The 18,726-nt window shown below is 40.4% G+C and overlaps 1 protein-coding gene across 1 annotated transcript in view; it reads right to left on the bottom strand.

The window, feature by feature from the left end:
- Window positions 1-18,726, bottom strand: part of CACNA2D3 (calcium voltage-gated channel auxiliary subunit alpha2delta 3) — a 794,881-nt gene that overhangs the window by 219,181 nt on the left and 556,974 nt on the right. The window contains exon 14 of the mRNA XM_060109938.1: window positions 11,508-11,525. Within this exon, the coding sequence (XP_059965921.1) occupies window positions 11,508-11,525 (18 nt within the window). The remainder of the gene's footprint in view (window positions 1-11,507; window positions 11,526-18,726) is intronic.

The raw sequence follows: 18,726 nt of genomic DNA, 5'->3' as shown, positions 1-18,726 counted from the left end.
CTCAAACACAGATTTAACAGAAGAGAAGCCAACTCCTTGGCATTCTCTCCTTTCTACATGAGCTCAAGTTTACAAATGAACTTGGAATCCCCCAGGGGCCATTCTCTGGCTAACACATGATGAGGGGTAATGTGGGTGGGACAGATGGCACCCATGTTCTCCAGTTTTCACACTCCATGGTGAGGGGAGAGTAGAAAGTCATCAGAATAACACTCTGTACAAATTAGTTGGTGAGATAGCACTAAGGAGAATAGTAGGGAAACACAGATCAAGAAAAGAGGGCATGTGCAGAGTATGTGGCTATGTAGAGATCACCACCACACCCCCCACCCCAACCTCCTGGTCACACACACAGAAAAGACACAGAAAAGATCCCTGGAGCTTCCCACCTATTCCCAGATCAAAAAAAGTGCTCTGTATCTACTCCTTTTCAATACCTGCCTACTTCCCCTCCCCCAAATCTCCCTCTCCTTCTACCATTACAACATCCCTTATTCTCAGTGCTGGACAGAAGTATCAGGGCAAGAATATAGTAAGAACCATACTCAATGATCTGTTTTAACTTTTTGTACTGGGTATATGCAGAAGGACCTTTTCTCTGGAGACACATATAGACACACCTCAGAGGTACAACACAGGTGAGACCCATTGAGACATGGAAACTAAATCCTATTGGTGCATTTTATGCCTGAAGAGGGAGCACAGTATTAACATTGTCTGCTTGGCTAATGTTAACATTATCTGACTCTGGCTGTGAATTTTACTCTCACATTACTTAGACTGCCACAGCTATTAGTGATGGTCATGAAATTTGCTGGCTGTTTCAATAGTGGCTAGTTGTAAATGAGAGGATTTACATACACAGGCACATTTAAAAATTCATTTTCTCAATAATCTAAGAAGTCATTTTGAAATGAGAAGGGAAAGCAAGAATAGCTTGCTTCGGTGATAAAACCAAAGATTCCTAAATCACTATTGGCTCTGTGTGTGTGTGTATCTTTGATTAAGTGTTTTTTAAAAAATTTGTCTCTTTTCTGTATGATTGAAAATTTTAATAATAAGAACATCCCATAAATTCTCACTTACAGAAAACATTTTATAAATAAAACCATCCAGTAACATATGCTAGCAATGAATATTAATGCCTTAAAAATAAATAAATATAAACAAACAATATATAACAGTAATCCTATTTTTAAAATCCCTTTTTGCATAAAGATCAAAAAGTCCTTCAAACAAACCATGGTAACACTTTGACATGGAAATGCTATCAGAATTAAGTTTTTATATTCTGGGTTAAACATATTATATTTGATTATCAGTATTTTGGATATTCTTCAAACAACATATTTAGAAAAATCAGGCATTATTATTTTTAATTGAGGAGTTGATTCTTTCAATGTAAGCAATATGAATTACCTGTCTTTTATGACACTACTCAGATGAACTGCTTTCCTTTTTAAAATCTAGACAAATTAAGAACACCAACCATTGTTTAGATTCCCATTTTGTACTGGCATTTTTCAATATTTTTGCAAGATGCCTGAACCCTGAATAATCTAAGGCATTAAGAAAGTAGCAGTGGAGGGACTTCCCTGGTGGTGCAGTGGTTAAGAATTCACCTGCCAATGCAGGGGACACGGGTCCAGGAAGATCCCACATACCACGGAGCAACTAAGCCCGTGTGCCACAACTACTGAGCCTGCACTCTAGAGCCCACGAGCCACAACTACTGAGCCTGAGTGCCACAACTACTGAAGCCCGCGCGCCTAGAGCCCATGCTCCACAACAAGAGAAGCCACCGCAGTGAGAAGCCCGCGCACCTCAACGAAGAGTAGCCTTGGCTCGCCCCAACTAGAGAAAGCCCGCGCACACCAACAAAGACCCAACATAGCCAAAAATAAATAAGTAAAATAAATTTATAAAAAAAAGAAAGTAGCAGTAGAGAATAAGAATAATAAAGAAGAAGTAAACCTTCCAAGTAACATTTCTCCCTTGCTTTGCATTTGACTGTCTTGGTAAAGTGTCATCACTCAGTCCTTGAGAATGCTACATAAATGACACTTTGCTTTTAGCCAAAACTTTTCTTCTTTTTATTGAACATTATTACTTGCATCTGAGATTTGGAAATCCTGAATTCTTATGAGATTCACTGTATTTTAGGTTGTCTAAATATAAAAGTAACCAGATTTCCCTCTTTGAACTTTAACTGCATCTTGTATGAACTAAATTGTTGTATTTGTTTGTTCTCTCTCTTTTTAGCAACCTAAAGACAACTTCGTGAATGATAATGCTAGATAATGTTAGATCATCTGGATGAGAATCTCAAAATAACTTTCTTCTAATAAAGTTGTTATTATTCAGGAAAATTTTTATGTTTTTTTTTTCTCCCAGTGTTTCAAAGATCTAAATCATTAAGCAGGGAATACATTTTATGGGTAAATATCTAGACAGAGGGAGGATGCTGTCTTTGACCAGGGACACATATATAAGCAAACCTATGGACGAGAGAATATTACAGATTAACATATCTGAAAGTTGTCTTAGGGAACTGCTTTATTAGTGTACAACATGCTTACTTCAGGAATGCCCCAAAATAAAGACAATAGGAATTATTATGGGGCACTGGATTTTGGCCAATATTCATGATAAGCTATGACACATAACTGACCCCCCATTGTGGCCAAATATTTATATTTTCACAAACTATGGTTTAGACGCCTCCCAAATAGATGCCTGAAAACACTGCCAACAGTCAGGGCTTCGGGGCCCTGGGACAAAACCTTTCCCTTGTTTAAAGACCCCCTGAAATGCTGCTTCCTCCATAAAACCTTCCCTAACAAACTGGAAATGGGAACCAGATGTTCTCGAACTTCACTACAAAGATAATCATATTTACTCTACAACCTACGATACAATCTAGGACCAAATTTGTGCAAACTGTTAATACAGCTAAGTCACTGAACACTGTGGTTGGAAGAAAACCTGGGGATTCTGTAGAGCCTGTGAACTCCAAGGGCAGAAGTGGGAATGGTTCCTCCTTTTATCCATAACATTTAGCACAGAGCCTGGTACATAAGAAGCACTCAGCAAATGTTCCTTGAATGAATTTATTCTAATCCTGTCCTTTTATTTACTTTATAAATGAGGCTCAGAGAGGAAGAGGAGTCACAGTGAATTGGTACCAGAATCTGGACAAGACTCCAGGGCCACCACTGTCCATTTTATGTTGTGCATCCTCTACTTGCTCTTGGCTCCTTCTCTTAGTATCTTTCTTTGTGTATCTTGCCTGTGCCAGTGAGGTCAAACTTAGACTGGGAGGCTGGTACCTATGTGCAGCTGCTGCTGATAGGGGCAAAAGGTTTATGATGTCACAGACATAAAGGAAAAGGACTTAAAAAAGAAACTGCTTAGTTGAACACTACGATTTCCTTGGAAAGCAGAACAGAGAGGAGAAATGAGCTACAGAAGCAAAGAGACCTGAATTATTCCTGAACAGGTTACTCACACTTCTTGAATCATTTGTATTTATCCATCCTTCCATTCATTCATTCTTCCATCTATCCATCCACCCATCCACTCAGCCATATTCTATTTCCAAACATGTTTTGCTATTACCAAACATTGCTTTAAACATTTAACATCTATATAGCTTTAAATTTAACCCTGTAAAATGTCTATACCCATCTTACAGATGATCAATTAAAGATAAAGGAGCAAAGTACCTTGCTGTAGGTCACAGAGGGCAGCAGGGTGAGGCTTTGAGCCTTGGCCCACCTGACACTAGAGCTCCTGTCCAAATCATTCTGCCCTCAGCCTCCTGTTTTAGGGGTACAAAGACAAATGTCATGTTTTGCCTTAAGGATCTTGGAATGAAGTAAAAGAGGCAACCAAGCAAAGCATCCCTAAAATAGGAATATCTCCAAGAGTTCTGGGGAGTATTAAATAGAATTGTAGATGCAAAGCATCTAATACAGTGCCTGACACATCCAACAAGTGCAGCTGTTCTCATAAAGACCATTCTAGGCTAAGCTTCTCTGAAATCCATCCACTGTTCTACCAAATTTGAACTTCATCCATCTCTGCATTCAAATTACATATACGAAATAAAAAAAATACTTCTCCTTTATTCCATGATATAGACAATATGCTTTAGAAAGCAGTTAGGGGTGGTGGTAATTGCAAATATTAAAGAAGGTTGGGAAGGATGCACATTGGGAAGGAAATTGTTGGAGAGGAAGGGGGTCAGAAAAGAAAGGACAGATGCTTCAGAAGCACCCAGCCAAATCATCTAATGTGTCCCAGGCCTGGGCAAACATGGATGGGTCCAATCCAAGCACACAGGGCTCATGATTCAGCAAGTGGTTCAATTCCATGAGTCATTTCTGGAAAAAGAAAGTCCATACCATGGCATTAGTCCTTTGCCTGACATTTTTCTACCTCATGAAACTAGGCTAGGTTTTCCAAAACCCTTCCAGTTAATTTGAAGGGATAAACATCTAACTTTCTGCTTTTGGACTTCTCAGTAGTGTTGTTGTACACGATTGCACAACTGCTCCAGTTTGCCCCAGAGGGTCATTTCAGTTGAATCCTCTGGCATGTGATGCCTGGAAGCTTGCACAGAGCCATCCCTCCAGTTCTCATGGAACTGGGCTACATCTGGATTTGTAATCAATATATATCCATTAATTGGGGGTCTGACCTGGGAATAATGTGACTGAAGAAAAGATCAGGCAGTTGAGCTATGACCAGATCAACAGATACATGACTTTAGTATAAAAAACTGAAAAGGCAAACCAATTTTCCAATTTTAATGTGCAGAAACAATAAAAGTAGACAAATTCTGTTGATGAAAATTAGAATTGTTTGTATCAAAAAAATTATGCCAAAAAAAGTGAAGAAAGGAAAGGCAATGCCTATGAGTATATAGTGCAAGTGTGTTTTCTCTTAAGTAATTCATGAGAATTACCCACTACATCTGTCACTCAGGAAATTCCCTCCTGTGAGGACCGATATAGTCAGATTAAAATCACTGACGGTTATTTGCCATTGATTTGATATAGATTTGACTTATATTTTGACAGAGATTTAGTTTTCAAATTAGTCACTGAATTATATTGATTTTGCTTAGTCCTGTGTTGAAATGTTGTTCATTGTGTATTCTCTCTCCCTCTCTCCTTTGAGTTAGTGGAAACATAATAACACAGTCAGAAAAAATTGTATTTCTGGCTCAAGTTCACACATTCTAGGTTGCTTAATTCTTTACTTCATTAAGCTACTCCATGCAGCTGTCCTTTAAACGGTACTCTTTTCCAGGGTCTTGACCAATAAATTGTAGATTCATATACTACTTTTTCAGGAAACACATCTAGTTATGTCAAGTGATGGATACAGGTGTTCTAAATCTATCAGTAAATACAGAGGGGACCTCAAAATAGCAATCCAGTCCTTTGAGTTCAATATTGCCTGAGGATCAATAAGAATGACCTACAGAACTGCATCTAGAAGCAAGGAAATCAGAACATCGGGTGTCCTGTAATACCCTCTCCAAGACTGTCCCAGGCTTAATATGGGTTATGCTGACATTAATGCCACAATATCCCCATTCATTGGGCTTTTTGAAAGAACTTTTCTCAATCTTCTGCCTTCCCTTCTATACGGAAGGAAGAAGAGTATATAAATTTCTTTGGTGAGGGTGGGGGGTGGGGAGATGTAAGAACAATTTAAGTTTTAAAATTCCACTGTTTTCATTTAGATTTTTTTTGACTTTCAAAAGAAAAGGCAATTTCATTTTAGCAATGTTATGAGTAGAGTTTGTATTGTTTTAACACCTCAAGAGAGTCATATTTTATAGTTGTGCTTAATTTAAATAAATAGTAGAAGACATTCACATATCTTAACTAAATGAGAATTTTCTGAAAGAAGACTTTAAATTTCTAAGACACTAAAAAGTAAGTCTGGGACTAGAAAGCATTGATATATTAGGGATTTTTAAATCAGTTCTTAGTTTTTGACTTTACAATGTCTAGCCTTTTTTTTAAAGAACACATTATACCAGTGTTTCAAAGCCATTTCTCCTTTATTTGTATCAAATGTGTCTCTTTTAAGGTACGATGGACTAGCATTATCAGTACTACTTCGTTGAGTTAAGCATTCATTGTGGGTGGGCCTTGGCAAGTGCTGCTCATGAACTTCTCGGTTGCCACCTTGCTCTTTTCCTTATTATAAAATAGTACATAATGCTACAAAAGTTCAAATATATATGAAAATGGGTACAAATTGAACATTTTTTTCCAGATACACAAGTAGACACACATTATGAGGTTGTTTAAAATTAACAAATTTTTTCTCTTAAATAAGAAATGCAAATAGCATCCTGCTTCCAAAATGGAGCTCCCAGGTCCCCCATCAGCCCATATGGGGCTTCAGCCAGAGCCCCTGTGCACTGTTCTACTGGTCATCCCGATATCAGGAAGCCATACACTTTGAATCTGAGGGTCTTGCATTCATTTATTTATGGTCTCAAACACACAGTTGAACAGGGCCAGTGGGAAAGGGACTGGCCAAGATTCACACGGCTGTGAACCTTGCAAAGTTCACCTCCTTTCTCAGCAGCAGGGCAGCTTGTCTGGAATGCCACAGGTACACTCATATGGAACTATTGCAAAGAATAAAATGTTTGGTTCTCTGATCATCATTATGGTGGAACAATATGTTGTAACTCAGATTTCCACAGAATCCATCACACTGACCATGGGGGGAGCTAAAGTGACTGGACTTGCTCCGCTTTCTATTTCCCTTGCCTTATTCACAAAATAAACCTACTAATTTAAGATGTAGTTATCATCTTTCAGACTCTGAGGATAGTCAATCTTAACAGCCCCAGCTTGGGAACGCATATAAAAGATGTCTGTATGTGTTCCTATAAAACAGTAAATGATGAGGAAGAAAACAGGAGTATCAAAACAAAATATAATAATTTACACAGAAAGCCAGTCAAGGTAAAAGCAAATGAGTCATAAACCAGATCCAAACGTAAATAGTTATCACCTCTCCATTTTGCACTTCATTTGCATCGATTTAGCTGGTTATATAACTGTAATGAAACACTAAAATCACTAGACCTACAGTTCTCTGAAATCAGCAGCTTTGCAAACTTTCAAATTTCTGTTTTCAACGACAAGTCAACATTTCAAAGTGCAGAAGTTAAAAGAGACAAGGAATGATAAATGATGCCCCACAATTGCTGAAATCTGATTACAGTGAGATAAGAGCTGGCCAGATTCTGCTTGCATGAGTCTATACCTAAAGAAGAAGAAGAAGAAAAAGAAAAAGAAAAAGAAAAAGAAAAGAAAAGAAAAGTCTTTAGATAAATGACTGCTTCCATTTATTCCTCCTAAATATAATATAAACAAGGAAAGAAAGAAAATGCAAATGGATTCAGGATCCCATTTACACTTAGGGGGAGAAATTAATAAAACAGTTCCATCCTGAAAGAAAAACCAAAAATCGACACTCTTTTAAGAAGCTAATTTATGCACTCCTGAGTCCTCATACAAGTTAAGCAGCACAGAATATCACAGCAGGCATAGAACAACAGATCTCAAGCCCTGCTGTGTTTGTTCAAGAAGGCAAGTTAAGCTATTCCTAACAGGAAACAAAACACACGGTCTGGCTATTAAACAGGGATCGTTTTGCCATACTGTGCAGCCCTGAATCCATCAATTGCTGTTCCAAACAGGATTAGAGATGTGGTTTTCTTTAACTATGGTTTTGAGAAAAATGCTTATGCCTGCTCAGAATTTTCAGGCTGATATTAACTAATATAGTGCCAGGCAAGACACGGAGTACCTTCAAAACTTTCAAGACACTGTCTCTGACAAATTCCAAAGCTGTTTGAAGACAGCACAAAATGAAGGGGACGGGAAAACCTGTGTGTGGAAAAGTTAACCATGTGAACAGTCAAATTTGGAATACCCCAAAGAGTATTTTTTCCTTTAAGTATTCAAGGCTCCATGCTATAGTGATTAATCACACAGTGAACAACTGATGTTTAGTTCCTATAGACAGAACCTACATGGATGAATATGTAGTATGAAAACTGGACTATTTTTGTGACTACTGAACATATATTTGCAAAGGCTCTGGGTAATTCTGTTATTATTATAAAATGGAATCTCCCAGCCATTTTTGTAGAAGTCAAGTACCACGTAAGGGAAAAAAGGCAAACCTTTCTTACATATGGACCTCTCTTCATTGTTGAACTCAAGAACAATCAATCCAATGGAGAAAGTGGTTCAATTTTCACTAAAAAGAACAGTTTTGTGATGGCCTGAAGGCATCAGGTCTGTATTGCTACATGTTTTTTTTAACCAAGATTCAGGACACTGCCTATGTATTTGGTGAAAATATTTATTGGTCAAGTGTATAACCAGTTAGTACTACCCCTATTTTGTAATAAGGGTTGAAATTTATAGAATCTAGAAATTATCTCAGAGGTACTTAAGAATCACAGGAAAAACAAAACTTTTTTTTTTTTTTTTGCAAACCATTGTTCTAGAAAATAGCCAAAAGGGCTAGAAGAGAAGTTTTGGAAAACCCTCAAATTATTAGCATCACGAAAATGATAATTTACAGACAACAATCATTAATGACTGCTACACATAAGAGGGATACCCAAATGGGACATTTTTAGTTGTAGATCAGCCAAGAGATTAAAATAAGCATGTTTACAGAGACATAACTATTTAAAATATTTATAGAGAAAACAGTTGCAGATGATACAAAGAGAGATTCCAACAAAAACATAGCACAAATGCAGACACCATATGGTGCAATGTATGCACTCATGACCTCATGTGAAAAGCTGGCCAAAGACAGAGCAGCTGGAGCTACCTCCCTTTTACCCCCAGAACAACAAACTCTTGGGTTTGGAAGGGACTCATTATAATCATGGCCATGGATGGGTGAAATCTATGGGTAATGTCAAAGGCTTTGGGAAGAAATCTCTCAAAACAATTGTTTCTGAAAGCCTTTGCTTTGTTGGGATTTCAAGTCTAGTCTCCATTTCTTTCTGACTCCATGTAGGAGGTACAGGCAGGTGATACACAGAGTTTTTAATGAAACAAGAGAAGCATCACATTCCTCCTAGGCTCTTTTGACATCTCCTGATTATTCATTAGGCTTGAGTCAGGACCACAAAACACTATGGAGGTCCCAGACCACCACATCATGTCTGACTGCACTCTTCATCTGCTCTAAAGCACTGGGGGCCAAGCTGAGCAAATGGTAATAGGAACTCTAAATTTTGTGAGTTCCAGCATATGTCAGGCTCTGTGGTAGGTGCAAGTAAGAGAAATAACTCTCATGACAAAACTACAAAGTTAGTCTCTTGTTCTTGTTGAATAACGAGAGGTTAAGTGACTTAGAGACATTAAGTGACTTGCTCATGGTCACAAACAGATAAAGGCTAGAATGGAACCCACCATCTTCTTTTGCTGGTCAAGCAGCAAGACAATATATTTGAGGGGAACTGATAATTGTAAGAACCTTAACCTTCTAGCAAAAGCCTTTGGTAACATTGGGGAGGGGAAGGGAAGGAACATGATGGGTAGGGATGCTCATACACCAACAATTGAGACTAGTGGTCCTGAGGGAGAATGCCTTCAATCAGCAATGTGTCTCTCCTCAACCCTCCTCATCTTCCAGCCTGGATACCCAAGGTTTATAGTCAAACTCCTTCTCCAAAGAGCTGAATTTCCCAGAAACTATCCAAAGAATTCTGAAATCATTTCACACACGGCTCTTAAGTTTTTGTTTAAGGTAAATACCTTTCTCTATTATAACAGAAGACCATTTGTAGCCATAGTGAGGGATGGGAGGCAGGGTTGTTCTTTGTCATCTAGGGTTGCAGAACAAATCTGCTGGGCAGTCAAATATCTTTGGGACACAGGAAAAGCCCCTGGAGCACCTTCCTCACTTCTGAACTTTCAATAATCATAATAATAAGCTTCACTTTTCAGGGCATGTGATGTGAGTCAAGATAAGATATGATGATAGAAGAAAAGAGTGTGATGAGCTAAGTGCTATTGAAGAATCATATGGCCCAGAAACATTTGTTCTTACCATATTCTGTGTTGGTTTGTTTTGAACTTTGTTTTAAACTCCATGGCTGATGGCACCTCAAATTCATGAGGAATCTTTTACAAGTGAATGCTTTTGTCTACGGATCAGTGGAAATTTGATGAATAAATACTAGTAAGTTGAGGCCAGTCCATTTTTAGGCACTGAGTTTAAGTCGCTTTGCAAAGAAATTTCAAATGTGGGCAATTAAGCAAGCATGACCTATCAAAGATGCCGAGCCTTCCAGATAATGTGGAATTCTGAACATATATTTACCCTGGAAGCTGTTGCTCTACTCAAATACTTTAACTTTTAATGAAGTGTTCAGTCCTTTGGTGATGGCACTGAAGTGTAATCAAACATTACCACAAGCCAAGTCACACACTAGCATGTCTTGCCTTGTTTAAATACCTCAAATATATTTGAGTAATTGTGTAATGATTTCTGGGCCTCTGGTTGTCCATATGGTCTGAACAGACTGTCTTTTGTAGAGCAGTTGTGATATCTCTCTTAGTGAGAAAAAACCAAATCATCTCTGATTTGGAGAGCTTAGGAGGTACTGCTTCAATTTCAGGGTGGTGCCCTACCTCAACTCTTGAAATGAAACCAACTCACATCTGGGCCCCAGAAATTACTCTGTCTTCTGAAAATCTTGCTTGTGTTTGTAAAATACACAAGAACAATGCAGCAGGCATCACGTGACATGTTTTCTGCCATAACTGTCCTTAGGATGCAGTGACATGCCACGGGAATGATACAGCAAAGCCAGCACTGCAACCACATGGAATCTTTCTGGACAGAGAACGTTCTAGATGGTGGCACCAGATCATCTCAGACAGATAATGAGGACCAGTGAAAGGGTCTGACCATTGGCAAGAACTCTGCTTTAATGCTCTCTGGGTGGTATGGGTGTTGAGACAAGCAAAGCAGCTGTTGATTTTGAAATTAATGAAACCCAAGGTGAGTTTCAGGGATTTGGATTAAGAGCCCAGAATCTAAACATGGTTACTGGGCTTAATTAATTATTCATATTACCTGTCTCCCTAGGAAAGTGTCCTAGGGAAGATCTGGAATACTATGTTTGAAGGAATGTGCCAAACTTACTCTTGACCTATTATTTGAGAAGTCTTAGCAAAATGATTGGGCACAGATTCATCCCCAAACCACTGGCCACCATACGGCTCTCTGGTGGGACTAAGTTGGCAAGGGGCTAGTGGACAGCTAAGTCTGTTGGCCTTTCTGTTCCTGCCCAACTTCAGGCTCCTGAAGTCCTAAGAGGAAAACCATTTCACTGGTCATGAACAGTGCCGAATGTACAAGACCATGGAGGCATGCACAATTCGTGAGTTCTGGGGATGACTGGAATGTGATGGAAAAGAGTTTACCTTTTGTGCCTGAGGAAGCTGAAAAATAAGGGGGAAAAAAGAAGAAAAAACAATCATTATATAAGAAGTTAAGATTAAGTGTAAAACTTCATTTGGCTGTCATTGGCAAATGGCAAGACCAAAAGGGGGAGAAAGAGAGGAAAATAAAAACTAAAGCCAAGTCACTTCCCCATATAAAGCTATGGTGCTGGGACTTCCCTGGTAGTCCAGTGGTAAAGAATCTGCTTTACAATGCAAGGAACTCGGGTTTGATCCCTGGTCAGGGAACTAAGACTCCACATGCCAAGGGGCAACTAAGCCTGTGCTACACAACTACTGAGCTTGCGCACCTCACCTAGAGCCCGCGTGCTGCAAACTACAGAGCCCATGTGCTCTGGAATCTGTGCACCACAGCTACAGAGCCCACGTGCCCTGGAGCCTGCACACCACAACTAGAGAAGAGAAAACCCAAACACCACAACTAATGAAAAGCCCGTGCACCACAACGAAGAGCCTGTGCACAGCAACAAAAGACCCCACATGCCTAAACGAAGATCCCGTGTGCCACAACTAAGAAACAACACAGCCAAAAATAAATAAATAAATAATAAATAAATCTTAAAAAAAAAAAGTTATGGTGCTGATTATTCCACCTGCTATCTGAATCTGCTGAATCTGTAGAGCCAGCAGATAATTTGTGAGTTTGACAGTGTGTGTTTTGGGTAGTTCTGGACCTGCAAAGCTGGACCTGAGGTTCTTCTGTCCAGTGGCCCAAAGCACACACTATGAAGGCCGAGTTCCTTCTTCCTGTATGCCAACAGTTCCCCACTGCGGAGGACTGTCTGGAGACATGTGGGGCTGCCAAAACTGGGGGCAGTGGAAGGAGCAAAAGCTATTGGCCTCTAGCAGGTGGAGGCCAGGGAAGCTGCTAAACATCTTACAATGCACAGGACAGCCCCCACTACCAAGAATTATCCTGCCCATCTGTCAACTGTGCCGAAGTTGAGAAACTGTACTGTACATAAAGCTAAGACCATTAGAAGAATGTTGTTTTTAAAGTCAATTTTTCTTGCTTTGTAGCACAGTAACTGTTCCCTTTATTGGTGGCTAAGGAAGCATGAACAAGGATTTATGCATTTGAAGTAAGGCTGATATTCTAAGAACAACAGAAAGGCAGTCAGTCAATCCATAAAATAAGATATAATAGCTTTCCCAATGGCACAGGCAAGGAATTGAAATTATAGGTATGTGGAAAAAGATTGAATATTTATGAGATATATTTATCTATTTTTCTACATTGAGTCTATTAGGCTGCGGTTTAATGTCATGGTGTTTGTGACTGCCATTACAGCGTGCAGTGTTTCAAAAAGCATTTTCTAATCTGGAATGGAAATAACATTATCCATATATTAAATACCAAATCTAAGAATTACATCATTTTCAAGACTTACTTTTCATAGAGACTAACATTTATTGAGCGTGACCTTGTCACTAGGCACTTTGTTAAGCCCTTTATTTGCATCACCCCACTAAATCACAACAACCCAATACTAGGTACTCTTATTATCCCCATTTTATAGATGAGAAATAAAATGGCATTTAGAGGTTATGTAATTACATGATGTTCCATAGATAATAAATTAGAGAGTGGGGTTTCCTGACTTTAAAATGTACAAATTCAGTTCAACTCACACGTTAATAAAGGCCACAAACAGTTGGGAATTGTGATGACAAACTCTCTCTGTCTCTCTAGAGTTTATAACCCTGCAAGTGCCAGAAGATGCAAATTAACTAAACGAGATATACTATGGTCTTCATTTGAATCTTCTGCCTTTTCCATTCTTTTCTCCCTGTGAACAATGCTCTCTCTTCACAGACACGAAGACCAGGGCTTTCTTGAACCCATCGTAAGGCCCTGCCCTGTGGATGGAGCCCAACAAAGGGTAGAAGGGATAAACACAAACCAATAAAGTGTCTTGGATCTCAGAGACTTCTCCAGAATGGTACAGAGAATGTCCACAAAGGGCAGACCCCAACCTCCCAACAATACATTTCCAAGCTCTTTTATGCCGAAAGGTCTCCCAATTTAAGAAGACAGGAATGCAAGCATGTTTTTCTGATTCTTTGCTCCTACTTAAAGCTGCCACTATTAAAAAGGAAGCTCACATGTTTCTGTAGCACTTCTCAAGAGTGCAGAAATGTATCAAGAGGTGAGAAATTGAGCCTAAAATGAAGCATCACTTAAAGAAGCGTCTCTTAAATATTAAACATCTTTTCACACAACGGAAAAGAAACCTTGGAGATGTGAACATTAATAGAATGATAAATGTATGTTTCCTTAGGAAAGCATTTGTGTTGAATCACAGCTTGTGTCATATGAAATGCATTGGGGAGCCATGAGAATTACAATTGTTTGATGAATTAAAATAAATACCAAAGTTAAGTCCTGCACAAATTGTGGGACTTGACAGGCCTCTTAAAAACGAGAACTGCTCTCTCTGTCTCTCTGTCTCTCTCTTTCTCTCTCAGTTTTATCTTGGTGGAGCAGGAAACACCTCTTTTTGACTCACCCATTTAAGCACATGAGAAGAAATCCTGGGAAGGAAAATGAGAGACCAGGCCTTTGTGGTAATGTCTTCAGTTTAAGACTGCCCTCAAGTTCTCCACAAAACATATATTTTCCTCAAGAAATAACTCATGAGAACAAAGAGCAACTTTCCTACCAGAGCTTTTAAATAACATAAATTACAGCTTGCAATGCCCTATACAGGTTGCACCTCAGAGAAGGAGCCTCAGAATAGAACATGACAAATTAAGATGGGCTCACTGGCAGCCACAGACTCTGCTGCTCAGGAGTAGGCTCTTCTGATGACACACGGTCACCGAATATTCACAGTGTGTAGAGTCCTGAACTGGGAGTCAGATCAGCTGGACATTAGATCCACCCTGGCCTCTGGCTAGAGTCTTGAGGCACGTGCCGTCCAGCCTTTAGCCAGAGTGCTTATCCTTAAAAACAGATGAGGGAGGGAGGGCTGGGAATGGGCCAGTCCTTGTATGGCAAGAAAGGTTAGCCTCAAGAGCCAAGTCTAACTGATTGGTAATAGATTTCTATAGGGTTGTGTTGAGAAGGATTCTGAAGTTATATCTGAGTTTTGTTGTAAAGAATATTATAACCAATTAGTAATGTCTGCTGTGGGCTCAGAATAAGGAGTGGCAAAACATATTTCTGGACACGATGATCTCTAAAGGTCTCTGTACTTTTTCTTTATAGTTCTGAGCACATCTATAATTTGTATGTAAGTTAGTTTAATGTCTCTCCCCTGCTAGGTCACAAGCTCCATGAGGACATGAGGGTACCTGCTCTGTATGAAAGTCTCTATTAAGTTCTCTATTTGTGACTGTGATATGGTGCTCACCTGGTTAAAGAAGGTAACTTATTACTAGGGTACACCTAGGGTGGATGCTAGGGAGAGACAACTGGGGTAACTGACTGCAGTCTACACCCCCCCAAATACAAAGACCATGTTGATAACCCAAGATAATGGCTTTCAAGAGAAAAAGTAATATCTCTGCCAGAAGGATGGATATGAAACTCAGATTTCAATATGCTTGGTACAGACTTCTGCAGATGTGCAGATTGTCTCACTGACCCATGGATGTGCATAAAACCAGCCTGGGAACTTCCCATCATCACTCAGCCTGAGGCAAGGCAACTTCTCTTCCTCAAAGACCTCTTCTTCTTCAAAGCCACCCCATCAGGCATTGTCAACTGGGCTCCACCTCTATGGGTCTGTTTCCTTACTTACTACATCAGGGTCTGCCCAGGCAGCTTCAGATTCCTTCAGGCCAAATGCCCCCTGATTGTATGACTCCATATCCAACTATTCATATCCTCTAGTCACTTTTTAAAAGGAAGGATAAAGAAAGAAAGAAATTGTAGTATGTGATGGGCTTGTACATTCCTAGGGAAAATACCAACGGTGTAGAATACATTCATGGGACATTTCACATTCAAACCTGGAAAGACTGAGAATATGTCATCCAAGAGAGTGACAGAGATGAAGGGCACAGTAGTAACAGAAGCAGCCACTCTTGAGTGACTGCTCTCAACAGACCAGGAACTTGATTAAGTGCTTTACCATCTTGAGCAATTTTGGTCCTCAGAGCAGACCTCTGGGTTATATATTAGTATCAACCTCAGTTTATGGATGAGGAAATAGAGTCTATTTAAAATGGCTAAGAACCTCGCCAAGGTCACCCAGTCAGGAAATGCTGGAGCTGAAAGTCAAGTCAGAGTCAAGTCTCTCTGCAGCCCTCACCTCTGCTTTAACTGTCAGGCTCAAGGTGCTGCTTCTCATGCAGACCAAGGGCGCTAGCACCAATCCAAGGTTTTGGGGGCCTCTCAGGCTATTCCATCCACGAGTCCCCCATATGAGGAAGGGGGAATGAGAAATACTGGCACCACCACCCCTTACAGAAGAGTCTGGATGGAGAATCTAGCCTACCACACTTCTCAGCCTGTAGTGTATGATGTATGATGTAGCACAAATAGTTACCATGTCTTCTCCTGTCACAGACAAACTTGTTCTTCCCTCATCTTGGAATGCTCCCTCCTACCCTCCCCCCTTGTCCACCTCACTGGTCAGTTGTCACTGTCTTAACAAAGTCCTGTCTGACCTCTCATATCAAATGTCCTCATTGCATGCCCTCATAATATCACCTATTGCCTATTCATAGCATAGTTACTGCTAGTTGCAGTAACTGCCATTCTGCCCCTTTTTGGTAACAGAAACCCACCTTTTAGCCAGGCTCAGCTAAATTACCCTATTAGAATTTGGTGTGGCTAAGTTATTCAGTTGTGGTCAATGAGATATCCATGGATGTGGTTTTTCCAGATAGTACCCTTGAAAGGACTCCTTCCATCCTGCTGCCAGGAAGGTAGATGTGATGGCTGGTGCTTTAGCAGTCATTCTGGACTATGAGGTTGTCTTGGATAGAAACCACATGCTGCAATGTTGACGACAGCAGTAATGACGAGCAGTTATAATAGCTATGACATACTATCCACCATTCTAAGTGCCTTATCTATATTAATTTATTGAAAACTCACAGAAACTTTATTAGGTAAGTTCTATTATTACCTCAATTTTCCATGAAACTACAAGGTCACATACCCAGAGAGCAGCAAAGATAGTGTTTGAGAAGGGAGACCAGTTAGAAGACTACTGAATAAACTGAATAAGAGATGAAAGATATAGTGCTGGTAGTGGAGGTGGCAGGCAGTGGTCTGACCCTAGATCTACTTGAGAGAAGAGATGATGGACTGGATGATAGATAATATGAGAGAAGGACACACATCAAGTCTGTGTCTAAGGCTTTTGGCCCAGGTAAATGCAAAAATGGAGCCTCTGTTTACTGAGAAGAAGACTATGGGAGAAGCATTTTTTTTTTTTTTTTTTTTTTGCGATACGCGGGCATCTCACTGTTGTGGCCTCTCCCGTTGCGGAGCACAGGCTCCGGGCGCGCAGGCTCAGCGGCCATGGCTCACGGGCCCGGCCGCTCCGCGGCATGTGGGATCTTCCCAGACCAGGGCACGAACCCGTGTCCCCTGCATCGGCAGGCGGACTCTCAACCACTGCGCCACCAGGGAAGTCCGGGAGAAGCATTTTTGAGGAAAAAAAAAAAACCCCACAGAGTTCAGTTTTGTCTAAAACGGACAATTTGAGCATGTCCCCTAGACTTGCAGGCAGAGGTGTAGGGTAGGCAACTTGGTCACCGTAAGCACGCAGACAAGGTCACCCAGGGAGTGAGTACAGGGACTGAATCATGGGGTAATTGTGGGGCACCAGTTAGAGGCCTGTGTGCTAAGGTGGGCCAGGGAAAAGAGCTGTGAGGAGCCACAGGGGAGGCGGAAGAGATCCGAGTGTGCTTTGAGTCCCTGATGGTAAGTAAAGGTGTTTCAAAAAGCAGGACATTTTCTGCACCAAAGGGAAGGGAATGTTTTTGTTTTAACTTTCCTCATTTACTTCATTTCTATCTCAGAGTCCCACAGAGAGCCACAGGGGCAAGTGAGGGGACATCCATCACTCCAGCTCAACGAACTTCTGGAGTTGAGTGGACTCTTTTTCAAAAATAAAACTCAATTAAAAATCTATTGATCAAAACAACACATTCACTATGAAATATGTAAAGACCAAATGGGACATAAAGTATTTTCCTGCCAACTGTATAAAACAAAACAAAACCAAGAAAGCCGGGTCTACATATGTTTATTCCATTTGTAAAACTGGCCCTTTGCCTTGGGCCTTATGAATGAGTGATAAATCCCTGTTTGCTGCAAAGGTTCCCTGTGTTCGTTTTTTTTTTTTCTTCTTCTTTTTTCCTGTGCGTGTTTACATTTATAATCTTCCATTCTTCTTCATTAAGTCATGTGGATAAAGATTCCTACTCCTATATGTATCAGAGGACGTTTTGTTCATTGGTTCAAACTCCAAAACCTACACCAGGAGGAGAAGGCCTCTGATGAGCTAGGATCCAGTGGTGGAGGTTCTGTCCACATCCATCCACTTCTGCTACCCCACACCAAGCCACCACTGCTGCTCATCCATCTCCTCAGTTTCACTCCTCCCCCTGGTCCTTCCTCTATACTGCATCCAGAACAATCTAAAAGTATAAGCCTGGTGCTTTGCTGGCCCTGTTGTCCAAGCCTCACTTGCCTCAAAGCCTTCATGTGGCTATTTCTTCTGACTGGCTGATGCTCTCCCACCATGTCAATTCCCTGACACCCCCCACAACCCCTGCCTCACTGATTCCTACCCATATGTCAGATGTCAGCTCTGAAGGCACCTCCTCTGACAGCAGTTCCTATCTCAACCCCAAGTATCTTTCTATGACATCATCTTGTTTATTCCTGTCTTAACATTTATTGCATTCTGTAATCTTCTTGTTTATTTTTTTTTACTACTTCTCCACATAAGAACTCAAGATCCATCTAGGGGCCACATGAATGAACAATTTATTCATTGCTGTATCACCAGGAACTAGACCTGTACTGTACCTGGCCCTTGGTAAGAATTCACGAAGGAGTATTTGTTGGAGGAAGAGAGGGAGGGAACAAGGAAAGAGAAAGGAAGGAAGGAAGGGAGGGAGGGAGGGAGAAAGAGAGGGAGGAAGGAGTGCCTTGGAGTTTAGTAGACCAGGTGTCCAATCCCACCTCTATCTCTTATGAGCTGTAAGGACT

This window comes from Mesoplodon densirostris, chromosome 10 (genome assembly GCF_025265405.1).
Source record: "Mesoplodon densirostris isolate mMesDen1 chromosome 10, mMesDen1 primary haplotype, whole genome shotgun sequence".
NCBI lineage: Eukaryota > Metazoa > Chordata > Mammalia > Artiodactyla > Ziphiidae > Mesoplodon > Mesoplodon densirostris.
Note: the sequence above shows the minus strand (reverse complement) of the source record. Positions and strands in the feature narration are given on the sequence as shown.